This window comes from Desmodus rotundus, chromosome X (genome assembly GCF_022682495.2).
Source record: "Desmodus rotundus isolate HL8 chromosome X, HLdesRot8A.1, whole genome shotgun sequence".
Classification (NCBI taxonomy): domain Eukaryota; kingdom Metazoa; phylum Chordata; class Mammalia; order Chiroptera; family Phyllostomidae; genus Desmodus; species Desmodus rotundus.
In genome coordinates, this window is record NC_071400.1 from 67,331,574 (window position 1) to 67,345,989 (window position 14,416).

General features: G+C 44.6%; 1 protein-coding gene across 9 annotated transcripts in view; it reads right to left on the bottom strand.

The window, feature by feature from the left end:
• Positions 1-2,719: 2,719 nt before the first annotated feature.
• The window catches only part of RGN (regucalcin), a 36,320-nt gene continuing 24,623 nt past the window's right edge, over positions 2,720-14,416 (bottom strand). For 8 of the 9 annotated variants that reach the window (XM_053917581.1, XM_045187618.2, XM_045187616.2 and 5 more), the window contains one exon: positions 8,983-9,007. In XM_053917581.1, coding sequence (XP_053773556.1) covers positions 8,995-9,007 — 13 coding nt within the window. In that variant the 3' untranslated portion in view covers positions 8,983-8,994. Of the gene's footprint in view, positions 2,814-8,982; positions 9,008-14,416 lie in introns of those variants that run through there. The other variant, XM_053917580.2, reaches the window with a different exon arrangement.

Genomic DNA, 14,416 nt, shown 5'->3' on the forward strand with positions numbered 1-14,416 from the left:
CAATTTCACGGCAGTGAAAGGAGTGTACTTGGGGAAGGAACGCCTTAGACCCTGAGAGGTGCAAGGTGGGAAGATGGTTAATGCTCCTTGTCCCCTAGATTGAGCACCACAGCCTGATAAAACAAACATATGGTCTCCCTGAATCAAGCAGCAAGTGCAGCTGGCAATCTCACCTGCTTCCAGTTGGTTATCACTTCCTTGGAATGACAACAGAAAAACTCATGTGAACGTGGCCAATCTTAAACTATTCTGTTGAGCCCGATGCCATCAGTGTCAGCTCCTGAACACTTACCTCCCTCATGCCTGTACAAACACATGGGCCAGCACAACCTTGTTTAAATCTGACTGATATAAATTTATCTGCTTCTCCTGACACCTAAGTGGCCTCAAATTACGCCATGTTTAGCTATTTGGCTACAGGCCCTTGAAGAGACCACCCATAGGACTTAACCAAACCAATGCAATGCTGATCCCAGTCAAGCTGAACAACCAACTCTGAACTGAAATGAATTGTGACCCTTTGGGTTATATATTTATTTTGTGTTTGTTTTTAAAAATGATTTTATTTATGTATTTTTTAGAGAAAGGGGAAGGGAGGGAGAAAAAGAGGAAGGGAAACATTGATGTGAGAGAGAAACATAGATCAGTTGCCTCTCATACATGCCTCAACTGGGGACCGGGCCTGCAACCTAGGTATGTGCCCTGACTGGGAACAGTACCCAGGGTACTGGTAGGTCATCACACTTCGTAGGTCATCCCACAAAGTGAAAGGTCATCAAACTGGTGACCTTTCACTTTGTGGGACGATGCCCAACCAAGTGAGCAACACCAGTCAGGGCAGGTTATGTATTTGTATATGAGGGAAAGACTGGGGAACACAGTATCTCTCCATTGGGGATACGGTTTGCTTTTGGACCCAGGTATTGCCCTCTTGTTATTATTGACAGTGACACCAAATATCTGCAAGTCAGTGTAAACTCTTTCATGTGGGTTGCAGTGTAGTAGCTCGGCCTAAGACTACTTTCTGACTAAGAATACAGAGCCTTGACCACTTATTACTTTGGCCATTTCTCAGGGTCGTGTGTACAGAGAGCCACCTTGAAAGATGAGGTAATGTTTCCCTCTGGGATAAAGAGCAGGCTGAATTCCTCAGGCTCAACATTTCTTGGCTGTGATGTAAACCCACTGTATGTGTAGCATCCACAATGGCCCCTCTGGGTCATCCCTGTGGGACTTAGAGGACATGGGGTGCCAGCATAATACCCTTGCTGCTTGCTGTGTCATCAGTAATAAAATCCTTTGTCTCTGCTCCAGGAGACTTGTGTCTTCTGTCAGCATCTCTAAAATTTGTTAGCTTGTAAGAGGGTAACATCTCAGACCCTTCATAGACCCAATAATCAAGAATTGAGGAATTGTTCTGCATGTTCTGACAATCCCTATAATTTGGCTATTGGCAGTTTTGGAAGATCAGTAACTGACTGCCAGTGCTGTGGCTCCAAAAATTTGAGTGTTAAGGTAACTAGTGATTGGAGGCTGATGGAAGATTTGTGGCTGTCAATCACTGGGAGAGGGGCTGTGGTGCTAGTGTTTATGTGAACCAAATGATGAGCGACACTCTAATTGGGGTTTCTTTGGCTCCTTAATTGGATTCCTAGAAGATCAGATTTTGAAGAACACTGAGAAATAGAGCTGCCCCATGCCCCAGGTGAGAATGGGTCTTCAGAAAGATAAGGAATTGGATTTTTGTTACATTATAGCCACCTTTTAGATTCAGACGTACCTGCCTTTAGGCACTTGGCTCTGCCACTTACCAACTGTGTTAGAAAAAGCATCCAGTTCTCAATCTTCGGTATAGAAAAACCCAGCCCTCTCCCTCCTATGTGCCCTCTTTATTTTTTTCTTTTCTTTTTAAGTATATTTTATTCATTATGCTATTACAGTTGTCCCAATTTTCCATCTTTGCCCCCTTCTTCCCAGTACCTTCCTTCCCTCCAGCAATCCCCCCTCTTTGTTCATGTCCATGGGTTGTGTATATAAGTTCTTTGGTTTCTCCATTTCCTCTACTATTCTTAACCTCCCCCTGTCTATTTTGATATTTTATTTATTTATTTTTAGATAAAGGGTAAGGAAGAGAGAAGGAGAGGGAGAGAAGCATCAAAGTGCGGTTGACTCTCGTGCACCCCCTGCAGGGGACCTGGCCTGCAACCCAGGTGATGTGCCCTGACTGGGAATCAAACTGGCAACCCCTTGCTTCTCAGGCCAGCACTCAATCCGCTGAGTCACACCAGTCAGGGCTCCCCCTGTCTATTTTGTACCTACCAATTATGCTTCTTAATCTCTGTACCTTTTCTCTCATTCTGCCCCTTCCCCCACCCACCTGATTACCCTCCAGATGATCTCCATATCTATGATTCTGTTCTTGTTTTAGTTGTTTGCTTAGTTCATTTTTGTTTTTTAGATTCAGTTGTTGATAGTTGTGACTTTGTTGCCATTTTAATATTCATAGTTTTGATCTTCTATTTCTTAGATAAGTCCCTTTAACATTTCATATAATAAGGGCTTGGTGATGATGAACTCCTTTAACTTGACCTTATCTGGGAAGCACTTTATCTGCCCTTCCATTCTAAATGATAGCTTTGCTGGATAGAGTCATCTTGGATGTAGGTCCTTGCCTTTCATGACTTTGAATACTTCTTGCCAGTCCTTTCTTGCCTGCAAAGTTTCTTTTCAGAAATCAGCTGACGGTCTTATGGGAACTCCTTTGTAGGTAACTCTCTGCTTTTCTCTTGCTGCTTTTAAGGTTCTTTCTTTATCTTAAAAAAAAAAAATCAGTGGCCAGGGGGGAGTGAGGTGGGGACAGTGGGAAGAGGGGATTGCAGGAACTATTATAAAGGACACATGGACAAAATCGGGGGGGATGGTGGGGGTGGGGGAGGGAGGTGGGTTCAGCCGGGGTGGGGGGAGGGAAGGGGAGAAAAGGCATACAACTGTAATTGAATAACAATAAAAAATAAATTAAAAAAAATCTTTCTTTATCTGTTGTTTTAAGCCACCCAGTTTTTGGTATTCTTATGTTGTCTTAGGAAATGAATACACTATTTTCACAAAATGAATTAGGGATCTTACCCTCTTTTCTCTACTGTTTGTAAGAGTTTATATAGTGTGAAATGATCTGTGCCTTGAATATTTCATAGAACTTGACTGTAAAGCCACCTGGGCTTACTGTTTTCTTTGAAGATATTTCTTGAATGAGAAATAAACTTTTAATACCCTGCTATGTATATCAAGTACTGAAGATACAGGTGTGAATAAGATAGAGTCCTTACCCTCTTGGAGTTCCCAAAGACAGAAAAAGAAAAAGAAAAAAATATATAATATTCGACTGGTAATATCCACTAGGTAAATATATATATAAAATGATTACCACAGTCAAGCTGATTAACATATCTATCCCCTCACTGAGTTTCCTTTTTTTGTGTGTTAAGAGCCCTTGATATACTGTCTTAATGAATTTACAGTACACGGTAGAGTATTATTAGCTATAGTCACTATGATGTACATTAGATCTTTAGAACTTATTCATCCTACAAAACTACAAATTTGTGCCCTTTGACCAACATTTCCTCATCTCCCTCACCTCCCCAACCTTGGTAACCACCATTCTACTCTTTACTTCTATGCATTTGACTTTTTTAGATTCCATACAAAAGTAAGATCACGCTGTATTTTTCTTTGTGTGTCTGACTTATTTTACTTAGCAGAGTGTTCTGTAGGTTCATCCATGTTGTCATAAATGGCAGGATCTCCTTCTTAAAGGCTAAATAATATTCCATTGAATATATGCACACTACAATTTCTTTATTCATTCTTCTGTCAACAGATACTTGTTTCCATGTCTTGGCTATTGTGAGTAATGCTACAGTGAACATGAGACTGCAGATTTCTCTTCCAGGTACTGATTTCATTCCCTTAGGGTATATACGGAGAAGTAGTATTGCTGGATTATGTGGTGGTTTTATTTTTAATTTTTTGAGGACTCTCCATAGTGTTTTCCATAGTGGCTGTACCAGTTTACATTTTCACCAACAATGAACAGTGTTCCCTTTTCTCCACATCCTTGTCAACACATTTCTTGTCTTTTTGATAATAGCCACTTTAACAAGTATGAGGTGATATCTCATCGTGGTTTTGATCTACATTTCTCTGATGATTACCGATGACTTTCTCAAGGCAGTAAACTGGAAGAATAATAAGTATTCACCTTGTTTGTTTCCCACCTCTCAGTTCTTGGTTGGTTGCTTAAAACCTGCTGTTTTATCCCTGGCTCGTGTGGCTCAGTGGATTGAGTGCCAGCCTGCGAACCAAAGACTCACCAGTTCAATTCCCCATCAGGGCACATGCCTGGGTTGAGGGCCAGGTCCCCAGTAGGGGGCAGGCAAGGGATAACTACCAACATAGCATCAACAATGGCAAATCATTACCCTCAGGCAATATACAAGCAAGCTTCTGGCCAGTCAATAAGACAGTGGCTGGCAGAGGGGGCCTTCCTGGGCATGAATATCATACCTTTCATGTCTCAACTGGGGGTTCAGCATCTATTTGCAACAATAGTGGAGAACCCAAATGGCCTACAAGGATACCACAAAGGTGCCACAGAGAATCATTTTGTGGTTTACTGGCCCTGGATATGTCACCTTTAAGATTGGGGGCCATGCCTCAGTCACCCAGGGCACTATTTGCAAGTTTCTCTCCAACCCTTCAAGTGGTGACAAGAGCCATCCAATTCATGAGAGGGGATTTTATTTCCCAAGGCCACATCCAAGTGGCTGTTTGCTCTTGCTCCAGGCCCTCAGGTGCAGGCAAGAGAATATTTCCTTGTTTTCCCAGGCCTGGTTTCAGCAAGGCATCATTAGTCTGTACCTGCAGCTGAGTTGGAGCTGCAGTCTGGTGGAGCAAGGCTTCCACTGGAGCTGGGTGCCCCCAGCTAGGCCCCCCCTCCCACTACTCTCATTTAGACTCTGGAGGACAGTCCATAAGCATTTTGTCCAACCCCTCAGTGTAGGGGTGGCAGCTGCAGCTTGCAGGCCCTGCTTTAAGAGACCAGTGTACCATTCAATCATCACAGCAGCTTGGGGGTGATGAGCTACATGGAATTTCCAGTCAACCTGCAGGTCTCAAGCCCATTGGTGTACCAAGGCCCTAGTAAAATGTGTCCCCTGATCACTTTCCATGACTAAGGGTTGCCCATAAGCAGCCAGCACGTAACTGCTTCAGCACAGCAATTACTGCTTTCTGATCTGGGTGCCATGCAGGATAAGCAGCTAAAACTCCACTAGCCATATCCACACATGTGATGGCATACTTATATCCCTCTGAACTAGGCAGGTTCCTGATTACATTCACCTGCCACCGGGTCAGTGGTACCCGTCCCTGCACCACCTGTCCAGTAGTTCCCACAGGCCTGTGGGGATGCTCTTGAGAGCAGACAACACAGGTCCCACAAACTTTCTGTACCTCTGCTAAGGTGACAAATAACCCCCAAGTTTTTATAATAGACAACATGGTCTTCTGTGCAGCATGTACGAGTTGATGGTGTAGCCACTGGGCGATTTCTTTTCCTGAAGGGCCAGCAGGCACCGTTTCCAGCCACTGCCCCTCATCATTCCCAAGGGAAGCAAGGGGTGCATGCCTGGTCACATGATATACAGTGATTTGTTTCTGGTGGCCTAGTTCCCATAGATCTTGCCATAAGGCCTGCCCCCATAATGGCCTATGCATAACCATCCATTTATTTGCATGCCATGTAGAGATCCATAATGTGAGCCCCCGGTGCACCGCCTGACCACCTGTGCAAATATTCAGGGCAGGGCTCCATTGGCAGCCACAAGCCACACAGCTCGCAGTTCTGCCCACTGGCTGTTTTGACCTGCTCCAGTGTCAAACCAGATTGTGTCTGTTTCTGGCTGAATTGCTATGGCAGTCCACACGGCAGGCTGGCCCCTGCTGGACCTATCTGTGTACCATGTATCTGAGGGAATAGGCACCCGCCCTTCCTGGAAGGGGCTATTTTCCATTTCTTCTATAGGGGCAAGAGCAGATTTTTTATCTTCATAGGTAATAGGGCCCAACACTTCCTGCAACTCAGCCTGTAAGAGGCTAGTGGACAGAGCACTCCTTTGTTGCAGATAAGCCCCCCACTTAGCCAATGTGGGCATCTTGAGCCATCCCACTACGAGGTTTGGCCATCCAGTCCCAGACCCACCCTGCCATGGGATACATGGGCCTTATTATCATGGGGGCAGTTCCTGTTATAGCCTCCGTGGCCAACAGGGCAGCATATACTGCAGCCAGTTGTTTTTCAAAAGTAGTATCATACCTCTGCTCCCTTCTGTAGTTGGGACCAGAAATCCAGGGGTTGACATAGCCATTCCAATCACTGCCACAAACCCCACTCAAAGCCTTTTTGTGTCACATGCACATCTGGCTCACAGGGTCCAGAGCATGCAGTCTTCAGCAGGATCCTGAGTGCACTTAATGATGTGCTTTGCTTCTTGGGATGCTAGTTCCAATGTCGAGGTCCAGTTCCAGTTCACTCCCTTTTTCACCAACAGATACAAGGGATGAACAACCTGTGCAAGGTGGGGCACAAACACTCCAGTACTCCAACAGACCCAAAAATGTCTGGAGCTGTTTCACAGTGGTAGGGGTAGGATACGCCTGAATTTTATCTATTACCACATCAGGGATGACTTTTGTTTTACACAACCAGACAACCCCCAAGAATTTGACAGACAATCCAGGCCCTTGCAGATTGGCCTCCTTGACTGGCCAGCCACATGACTTCAGGTGTGACAGCACTGGCGGCACTGCTTTCTCTAACTCTGTAAGAGCATCACTGGTGAGCAAAATGTCATCTATGTAATGGAAGAGGTACACTTCTGCAGGCCATGGCCACTTAGCCAAGTCCTCTGCCACAAGACTGTGACAGATAGTTGGGCTGTGCAAGTACCCATGAGGGAACACTGTAAAGGCCCATTGTTGGCCCTCCCATGTGAAGGCAAACTGATCTTGACTCTCTGGAGCAATAGCAATGGAGCATAAGGCATTTGCTAGATCAGCTACAAAGTGGTAAGTTCCCAGCTCATTGGTTAACCAGTCCATCAAGTCCACCACAGAAGGACCACTGCATGTAGTGGAGGAATGACCTTATTGAGCTCCCAGTAATTGACTATCATTCTTCATGTACAATCTGGCTTTTTCACTGGCCACATGGGAGAGTTAAAAGGGCTGTGGACAGCCCTAATTTTCACCACCTTTTCCAACTCTCCTATAGTCACAGTATTTTCCACATGTCCCTTGGGCAACCAGTATTGTTTCACCACTGTTACCCACTGTGGGTGTGGCAAATGAAGAGGGCAATGGTCAGCATGTTCCCATAGAATGGCTTTTGCCATTTGCACCTGCAGGCAAAACTCTCCTATGGTCATGTGTAGCCACAGTCCCTGGAGTACATCAATACCCAGGATATACTGAGGAATGGGGGATACATAAACAGTGTACTCACGGTGGAGGGGGAGACAAATGCCCAATACCCAGAGAAAGCTGCATAGCCTTCACCCTCACACTCTGTCCCCCATAGCCATCAATAGAGGTGTCAGATCCCAGAAACTTCTCAGGGTTTCCATATAAGAGGGTACACTTGGCTCCTCTGTCTATGAGAGCCAAAACCCAATGGACATTTGCAGGGGACCAATGAATAACCAATTTGACATGTGGCCTCCGGTCCCTGCCTTTCCCCTGTAGATGGGTTCCTCCACCTCCCCCTTAGTCAAAAGTCCAAAGGATAGCTTCCCCCTTGTTGCGGGAGGTTGACACAGTCAGATGATCTTCCAGCCAGACAGAATGGGCTTCTCATGGCACACCCCTGAATTCCCCATCAGTTTCTTCTTCTTCTGGGGATGCAGGAAGGGTTGGGCAGCTTGCAGCTGCTTCCACAGCTCTAATAGGTAAGCGTTCAGCTTCCTGTCAATCTTAATGCAATAGAATCCAGCCCCTAAAAGGTCAGACCACATCTGTGTTCTGGTCACCCTCACAGGAGCACTATTTGACCAAGAAGCAGAGGAACTCTAAAAGACTGCATGAACAGCTTTTTGTTGACTGCGAGACTCTGCCTCTCCCAGACTGGCCACCATCATCTTGATGTCATTTATGTGATGGCCAACATAGGGAGCTAGAATCACCTTTAGCAACCCATATGAGGTGGGGGGAGCATGCTGGAGTACAAGATCCAGCATTCCAGCTGTAAAACAGTCATCATCAGGGCCCTGTTCAACTGGGATTGAACATAGGCTGGCACATGCCCAAATCCCTCAGGATTTTCACTAAATCTGTGAAGGACTGCCACTTGCTCACAGTGTCTGGCACACTCCCACATTCACCCAGACTGTACAGATAGCCACCATTACCCACTCCATCAAAGAATGTGAGCCTTGCCCCCCACTGGGCCTCTGGCTATTCTGCAGCTATTGGTACAGGGAGGGGTGAGTCATGATGGAAGCTAAATTGTCTATCTCATTCTCAGTGCATATGATGCTATCCACCCCTAAATCCCACAGGCACAAGAACCATGTGGCTAAGGGCTCACTTACCCAGGTCGCTGGCAAAACTGATTCACAAGATAGACCAGTGTGGCCTGGGTATAGGAACGGTAGGTGGTATGTTCCATCATCTGAGTGGGACCTGCCAGAGTTCCCCTGGGCTCCAGGGTCTGCTGGGATTTCATTTTTATAACACTATAGGACAGGCCTTCTGGGGATGCAGTTCTGCATCAACGTCATCTTCCTCCAACTCCAGCTCATCTGTTACATCCAGGGATATTGGAGCTGTTTTGCTGCTTGCAGCTCTTTTTCCAGGGCACTGATTCTGGCTTCCAGGTCTTCTTCTTGTCCTTGGAGTTCACATAGTTTCACTGCATTGTGAAGCGCGGTCTCTGTCTCAGCTCACAAAGCTGAAAGAAACACTCAGCCACATGGGCACTGAGCCATGATAGGGTCTCCCCAACCACATGCAGGGCTTTCTCTAGTGTATGGGGTGTGCTGCTGACATCAGGCCACTCCCTAGGTGGGGCCCAGAATGTCAGGAGGCTCACCACCAGGTACCACATTCCGGTGACAAGCCACCCATCAAGGATCTCCTCAGGGGATCCTAGGGGCTCCTCCATTTCCCTACAGTACAAATTCTGTCAACAGCACCAATTGTCTTGTGGCCTATCAAGGCCTGGCAGGTTCTGGGATTCAGGAAGATAGAATAAAATGCACAGAGCTGTGGGGATGCTTGACATGCCTCTATTCATCCTTTCAATCCTTTCAAGGTGGGGTGATCCACACACACTGCAAGCTGCGTGTCCCCCAGCAGGGAGCCCCTATACCCTTATATACTAAATACAGACAAAGTCAGCAGGAAGCCAGAATATTGTATATAATAGTGTGATTCTGCACATACAAGCACACTCAATATTATGGGAACCATTTTTTGCACCCAGTCTCAAGGATATGAGAATACACCTTATCTTAGTTCCCCAGACATCTGGGTAAGGGAGCCAGACTGCCTCCATCTACCCTACAAGGCCACACTACCAAGACACAGAGTCAAAGCAGCTCTACCTAATACAAAGGAACAAACACAGGGAGGCTGCCAAAATGAGGACGCAAAGAAACATGGCCCAAATGAAAGAACAGATAAAAACTCCAGAAAAAGAACTAAACAAAATGGAGATAAGCAATCTATCAGATGAAGAGTTCAAAACACTGGTTATAAGGATGCTCAAGGAACTTAGTGAGGACCTCAACAGCATAAAAAAGATCCAGCCAGAAACAAAGGATACACTAATCAAAATAAAGAACAAGTTACAGGGAAACAACAATAGAGTGAATGAAGCTCATAATCAAATCAATGATTTGGAACATAAGGAAGCAAAAAATAGCCCATCGGAACAAGAAGGAGAAAGAATCCAAAATAATGAGGATAGTGTAAGCAGCCTCTGGCACAACTTCTGGTGGTCCAATGTTTGCATCATAAGGCTGACACAGGAAGAGAAAGACCAAGAAATTGGAAATCTATTTGAAAAAATACTGAAATTAAACTTCCTTAATTTGGTGAAGGGAATAGACATGCAAGTCCAGGAAGCACAGAGAGTCCCAAACAAGATGGATGCAAAGAGGCCCACTCCAAGATACATCATAATTAAACTGCCAAGGGTTAAATATAAAGAAAGAATCTTAAAAGCACCAAGAGAAGAGAAGTTAGTTACCTACAAAGGAATTCCTATAAGACGGTCAGCTGATTTCTCAAAAGAATCTTTGCAGGCCAGAAGGGACTGGCAAGAAATATTCAAAGTCATGAAAAGCAGGGACCTACAGCCAAGATTGCTCTATCCAGCAAAGCTATCATTTAGAATGGAAGGGCAAATAAAGAGCTTCCTAGACAAGAACAAATTAAAGCAGTTCATCACCAAACCATTATTATATGAAATGTTAAAGGGCCTTATTTAAGAAAAAGGTCAAAGCTATGAACAATAAAATGTCAATAAATACATACATATCAACATTTTAACTTAAAAAACAAACTAAGCAAACAAGAAGAACAGAGATAGAATCATGGATACAGAGAGTGTTTTGATGGTTGCTAGATGAGAGGGGGTCTGGGGGAATATGTGAATAGGTGAGGAGATTAAGAAGTACAAATAGGTAGTTCAGAATAGCCTTGGGGATGTAAAGTACAGTATAGGAAATGCAGTATCCAAAGAACCTATAGCATGACCCATCAACATGAACAATGGTGTGGGGAATGCCTGAGGGAGTAGGGGGGTGCTGGGTGGAGGAGGGCAAAGGGGGAAAATTTGGGACAATAGTAATACTATAATCGATAAAATATAATTTAAAAAAATCAACCAAAAGAAGGACAACAACCAACTTAAAAAACAAAAACAACCACAACTGCCAGAAAATCAAACTGTATGGAAGTCCAACAACCAAGGAGTTAAAGAAGAAACATTCACTGGTGGAGACAGGCAGCTGGGGCAGAGAGGACACATGGCAAGGTGATACACCAGGCCAGGCAAGGCGATGGCTGGCAGACTAAGCAGTCCCACATTTGTGTGTAGACGAGCCAGGAGGAACAACTGGGGAAGGAGACAGACAACACAACCCAGGGTTCCAGCATGGAAACTAAAGCCTCAAAACTTTCAGCTGTAAAAACCTGTGAGGGTTATGGTGGAGGGCAAAACTCCCAGCCTCACAGGAGAGTTCATTGGAGAAATCCACAGGGTCTTAGAATGTACACAAGCCCACCCACTTGGGAATCAGCACCAGAAGGGCCCAATTTGTGAGTAATGGGGGAAGTAGTGGGGGAAAGTGGGGTGAGAACAGAGCAAGCAGCATTGTTCCCTCTCTGAACTCTCCCCCATATACAGCACACAACACAGCAACTTGGGTTGCCCCACCCTGCCGAATAGTTAACGTCCCACCCCTTAAAATGTAACAGGTGTGCCAAGGCAAAAAAAAATATGGCCCAAATGAAAGAACAGATCAAAACTCCAGAAAAAGAACTAAGTGATGAGGAAACAGCCAACCTATCAGATGCAGAGTTCAAAACACTGGTAATCCAGATGCTCACAGAAGTACAGATGCAAAATAGAGGAAGAAGTGAAGGCTATGCAAAGCAAAATAAAGAAAAATATACAGGGAACCAACAGTGAAGTGAAGGAAACTGAGACTCAAATAAACAATTTGGCACAGAAGGAAGAAATAAACATTCAACCGGAACAGAATGAAGAAACAATAATTCTGTATCTTCAATAAATGTCTTCATTTTTCATATTACACAGCTGGATACTTTTTGGACAGGCCTCCAATACATACTTTTCAAGTGCACATGGAACGTTTTCTAGGGTAGACCTCGTGTTAGGACACAAACAAGTCTCAATAAATTTAAGATGATTGAAGTAACAAGCATCTTCTCTTACAACCATGCTATGAAACTAGAAGTCAGTTGCAAGAAAAATACTGAAAAACACACAAAGACACGGAAGCTAAATAACATGTTATTAAACAATTATACCCAGGATCAAATAAAAAAAATACCTTGAAACAAAAGAAAATGATTAACAGAACAACCCAAAATCTGTGGGGCACAGGGAAAGCATCCTCAGAGGTAAATTTATAGCATTACAGGCCTATCTCAAAAACAAACAAACAAACAAACAAAAGCTCAAATAAACAATCTAACTTTACACTTACAGAAACCTGAATAAGATTAAAAAACAAAAACTAATGTGAGTAGAAGGAAGGAAACAATAAAGATCAGAACAGAAATAAACAAAATAGAGTCTAAAAAACAGTATAAAAGATCAATGAATCCAAGAGCTGGTTCTTTGAAAAGATAAACAAGACTGACAAACCTTTTCCAAACTTATCAAGAAAAAAACAGAAAACCCAAATAAAATCAGAAATGAAAGAGGACAAGTAACAACTGACACCAAAGAAATACAAAGAATTGAGAAGAACCAAGATGGTGGCGTAGGTAGACACACTGCGCCTCCTCGCACAACCAGAACTGACAGAAAATCGAATGGCAAGTAAGTCCGACACCAAGGATATAAAAAATAAACATTCATCCAGACCGGTAGGAGGGGCGGAGACGGGCAGCGGGGGTGGAGAGGACTTGCGTGGCTGTGGCGGGACCAAGACTGGCGGAGTGTGGGACAAACAGGGCAGGCAGTCTGACCACTAGCAGACCCTGCAGCCCCACATTCTCGCAGATAAACTGAGAGGGCCGGACTCAGAGTGGCAAAGAACGGGTCAGGCAGAACGGCGGGTAGCACCCCACGGCCCCACATTCGCCCACAGATAAACCAGACAAACGGCGGGGAGCAAAGCAGATCGCGCAACCCAGGGCTCCAGCATGGGGAAATAAAGCCTCAAACCTCTGATTGAAAACGCCCATGGGGGTTGGGGTGGCAGCAGGAGAAACTCCCAGCCTCACAGGAAAGGTCGTTGGAGAGACCCACAGGGACCTAGGGCGTGCACAAGCCCACCCACTCGGGAACCAGCACAAGAGGGGCCCAGTTTGATTGTGGGTAGTGGAGGGAGTGACTGAAATCTGGCAGAGAGTGGAGCAAGTTGCCATTGCTCCCTCTCGGCCCCTCCCCCACATACAGCATCACAGCGCAGTGACCAGCATTACCCCGCCCCGTGAACAGCTAAGGCTCCGCCCCTTTATGTAACAGATGCTCCAAGACAAAAAAAAAAAAAAATGGCCCAAATGACAGAACACATCAAAGCTCCAGAAAAAATACAACTAAGTGACGAAGAGATAGCCAACCTATCGGATGCACAGTTCAAAACACTGGTTATCAAGATGCTCACAGAATTGGTTGAATCTGTTCGAAAACCAGATGAAAAAATGAAGCCTATGCTAAGAGAAACAAAGGAAAATGTACAGGGAACCAATAGTGATGTGAAGGAAACTGGGACTCAAATCAACAGTATGGACCAGAAGGAAGAAAGAAACATCCAACCAGAAAAGAATGAAGAAACAAGAATTCAGAAAAATGAGGAGAGGCTTAGGAACCTCCAGGACATCTTGAAATGTTCCAACATCCGAATTATAGGGGTACCAGAAAGAGAAGAGGAAGAACAAAAAATTGAAAACTTATTTGAACAAATAATGAAGGAGAACTTCCCTAATCTGGCAAAGGAAATAGACTTCGAGGAAGTCCAGGAAGCTCAGAGAGTCCCAAAGAAGCTGGACCCAAGGAGGAACACACCAAGGCACATCATAATTACATTACCTAAGATGAAACAGAAGGAGAGAATCTTAGAAGCAGCAAGAGAAAAGGACACAGTTACCTACAAAGGACTTCCCATAAGACTGTCAGCTGATTTCTCCAAAGAGACCTTACAGGCAAGAAGGGGCTGGCAAGAAGTATTCAAAGTCATGAAAGGCAAGGACCTACATCCAAGATTACTGTATCCAGCAAAACTATCATTTAGAATGGAAGGGCAGATAAAGTGCTTCTCAGATAAGGTCAAGTTAAAGAAGTTCATCATCACCAAGCCCTTATTATATGAAATGTTAAAGGGACTTACCTAAGAAAAAGAAGATAAAAAATATGAACAGAAAAAATGACAGCAAACTCACAGTTATTAACAACCACACCTAAAACAAAAACAAGAGCAAACTAGGCAAACAACTAGAACAGGAACAGAACCATAGAGATGGAGATCACATGGAGGGTTGTCAATAGGGGAGTGGGAGGGGGAGAGGGGGGGAAAGGTACAGAGAATAAGTAGCATAGATGATAGGTGGAAAATAGACAGGGGGAGGGTAAGAATAGTGTAGGAAATGTAGAAGCCAA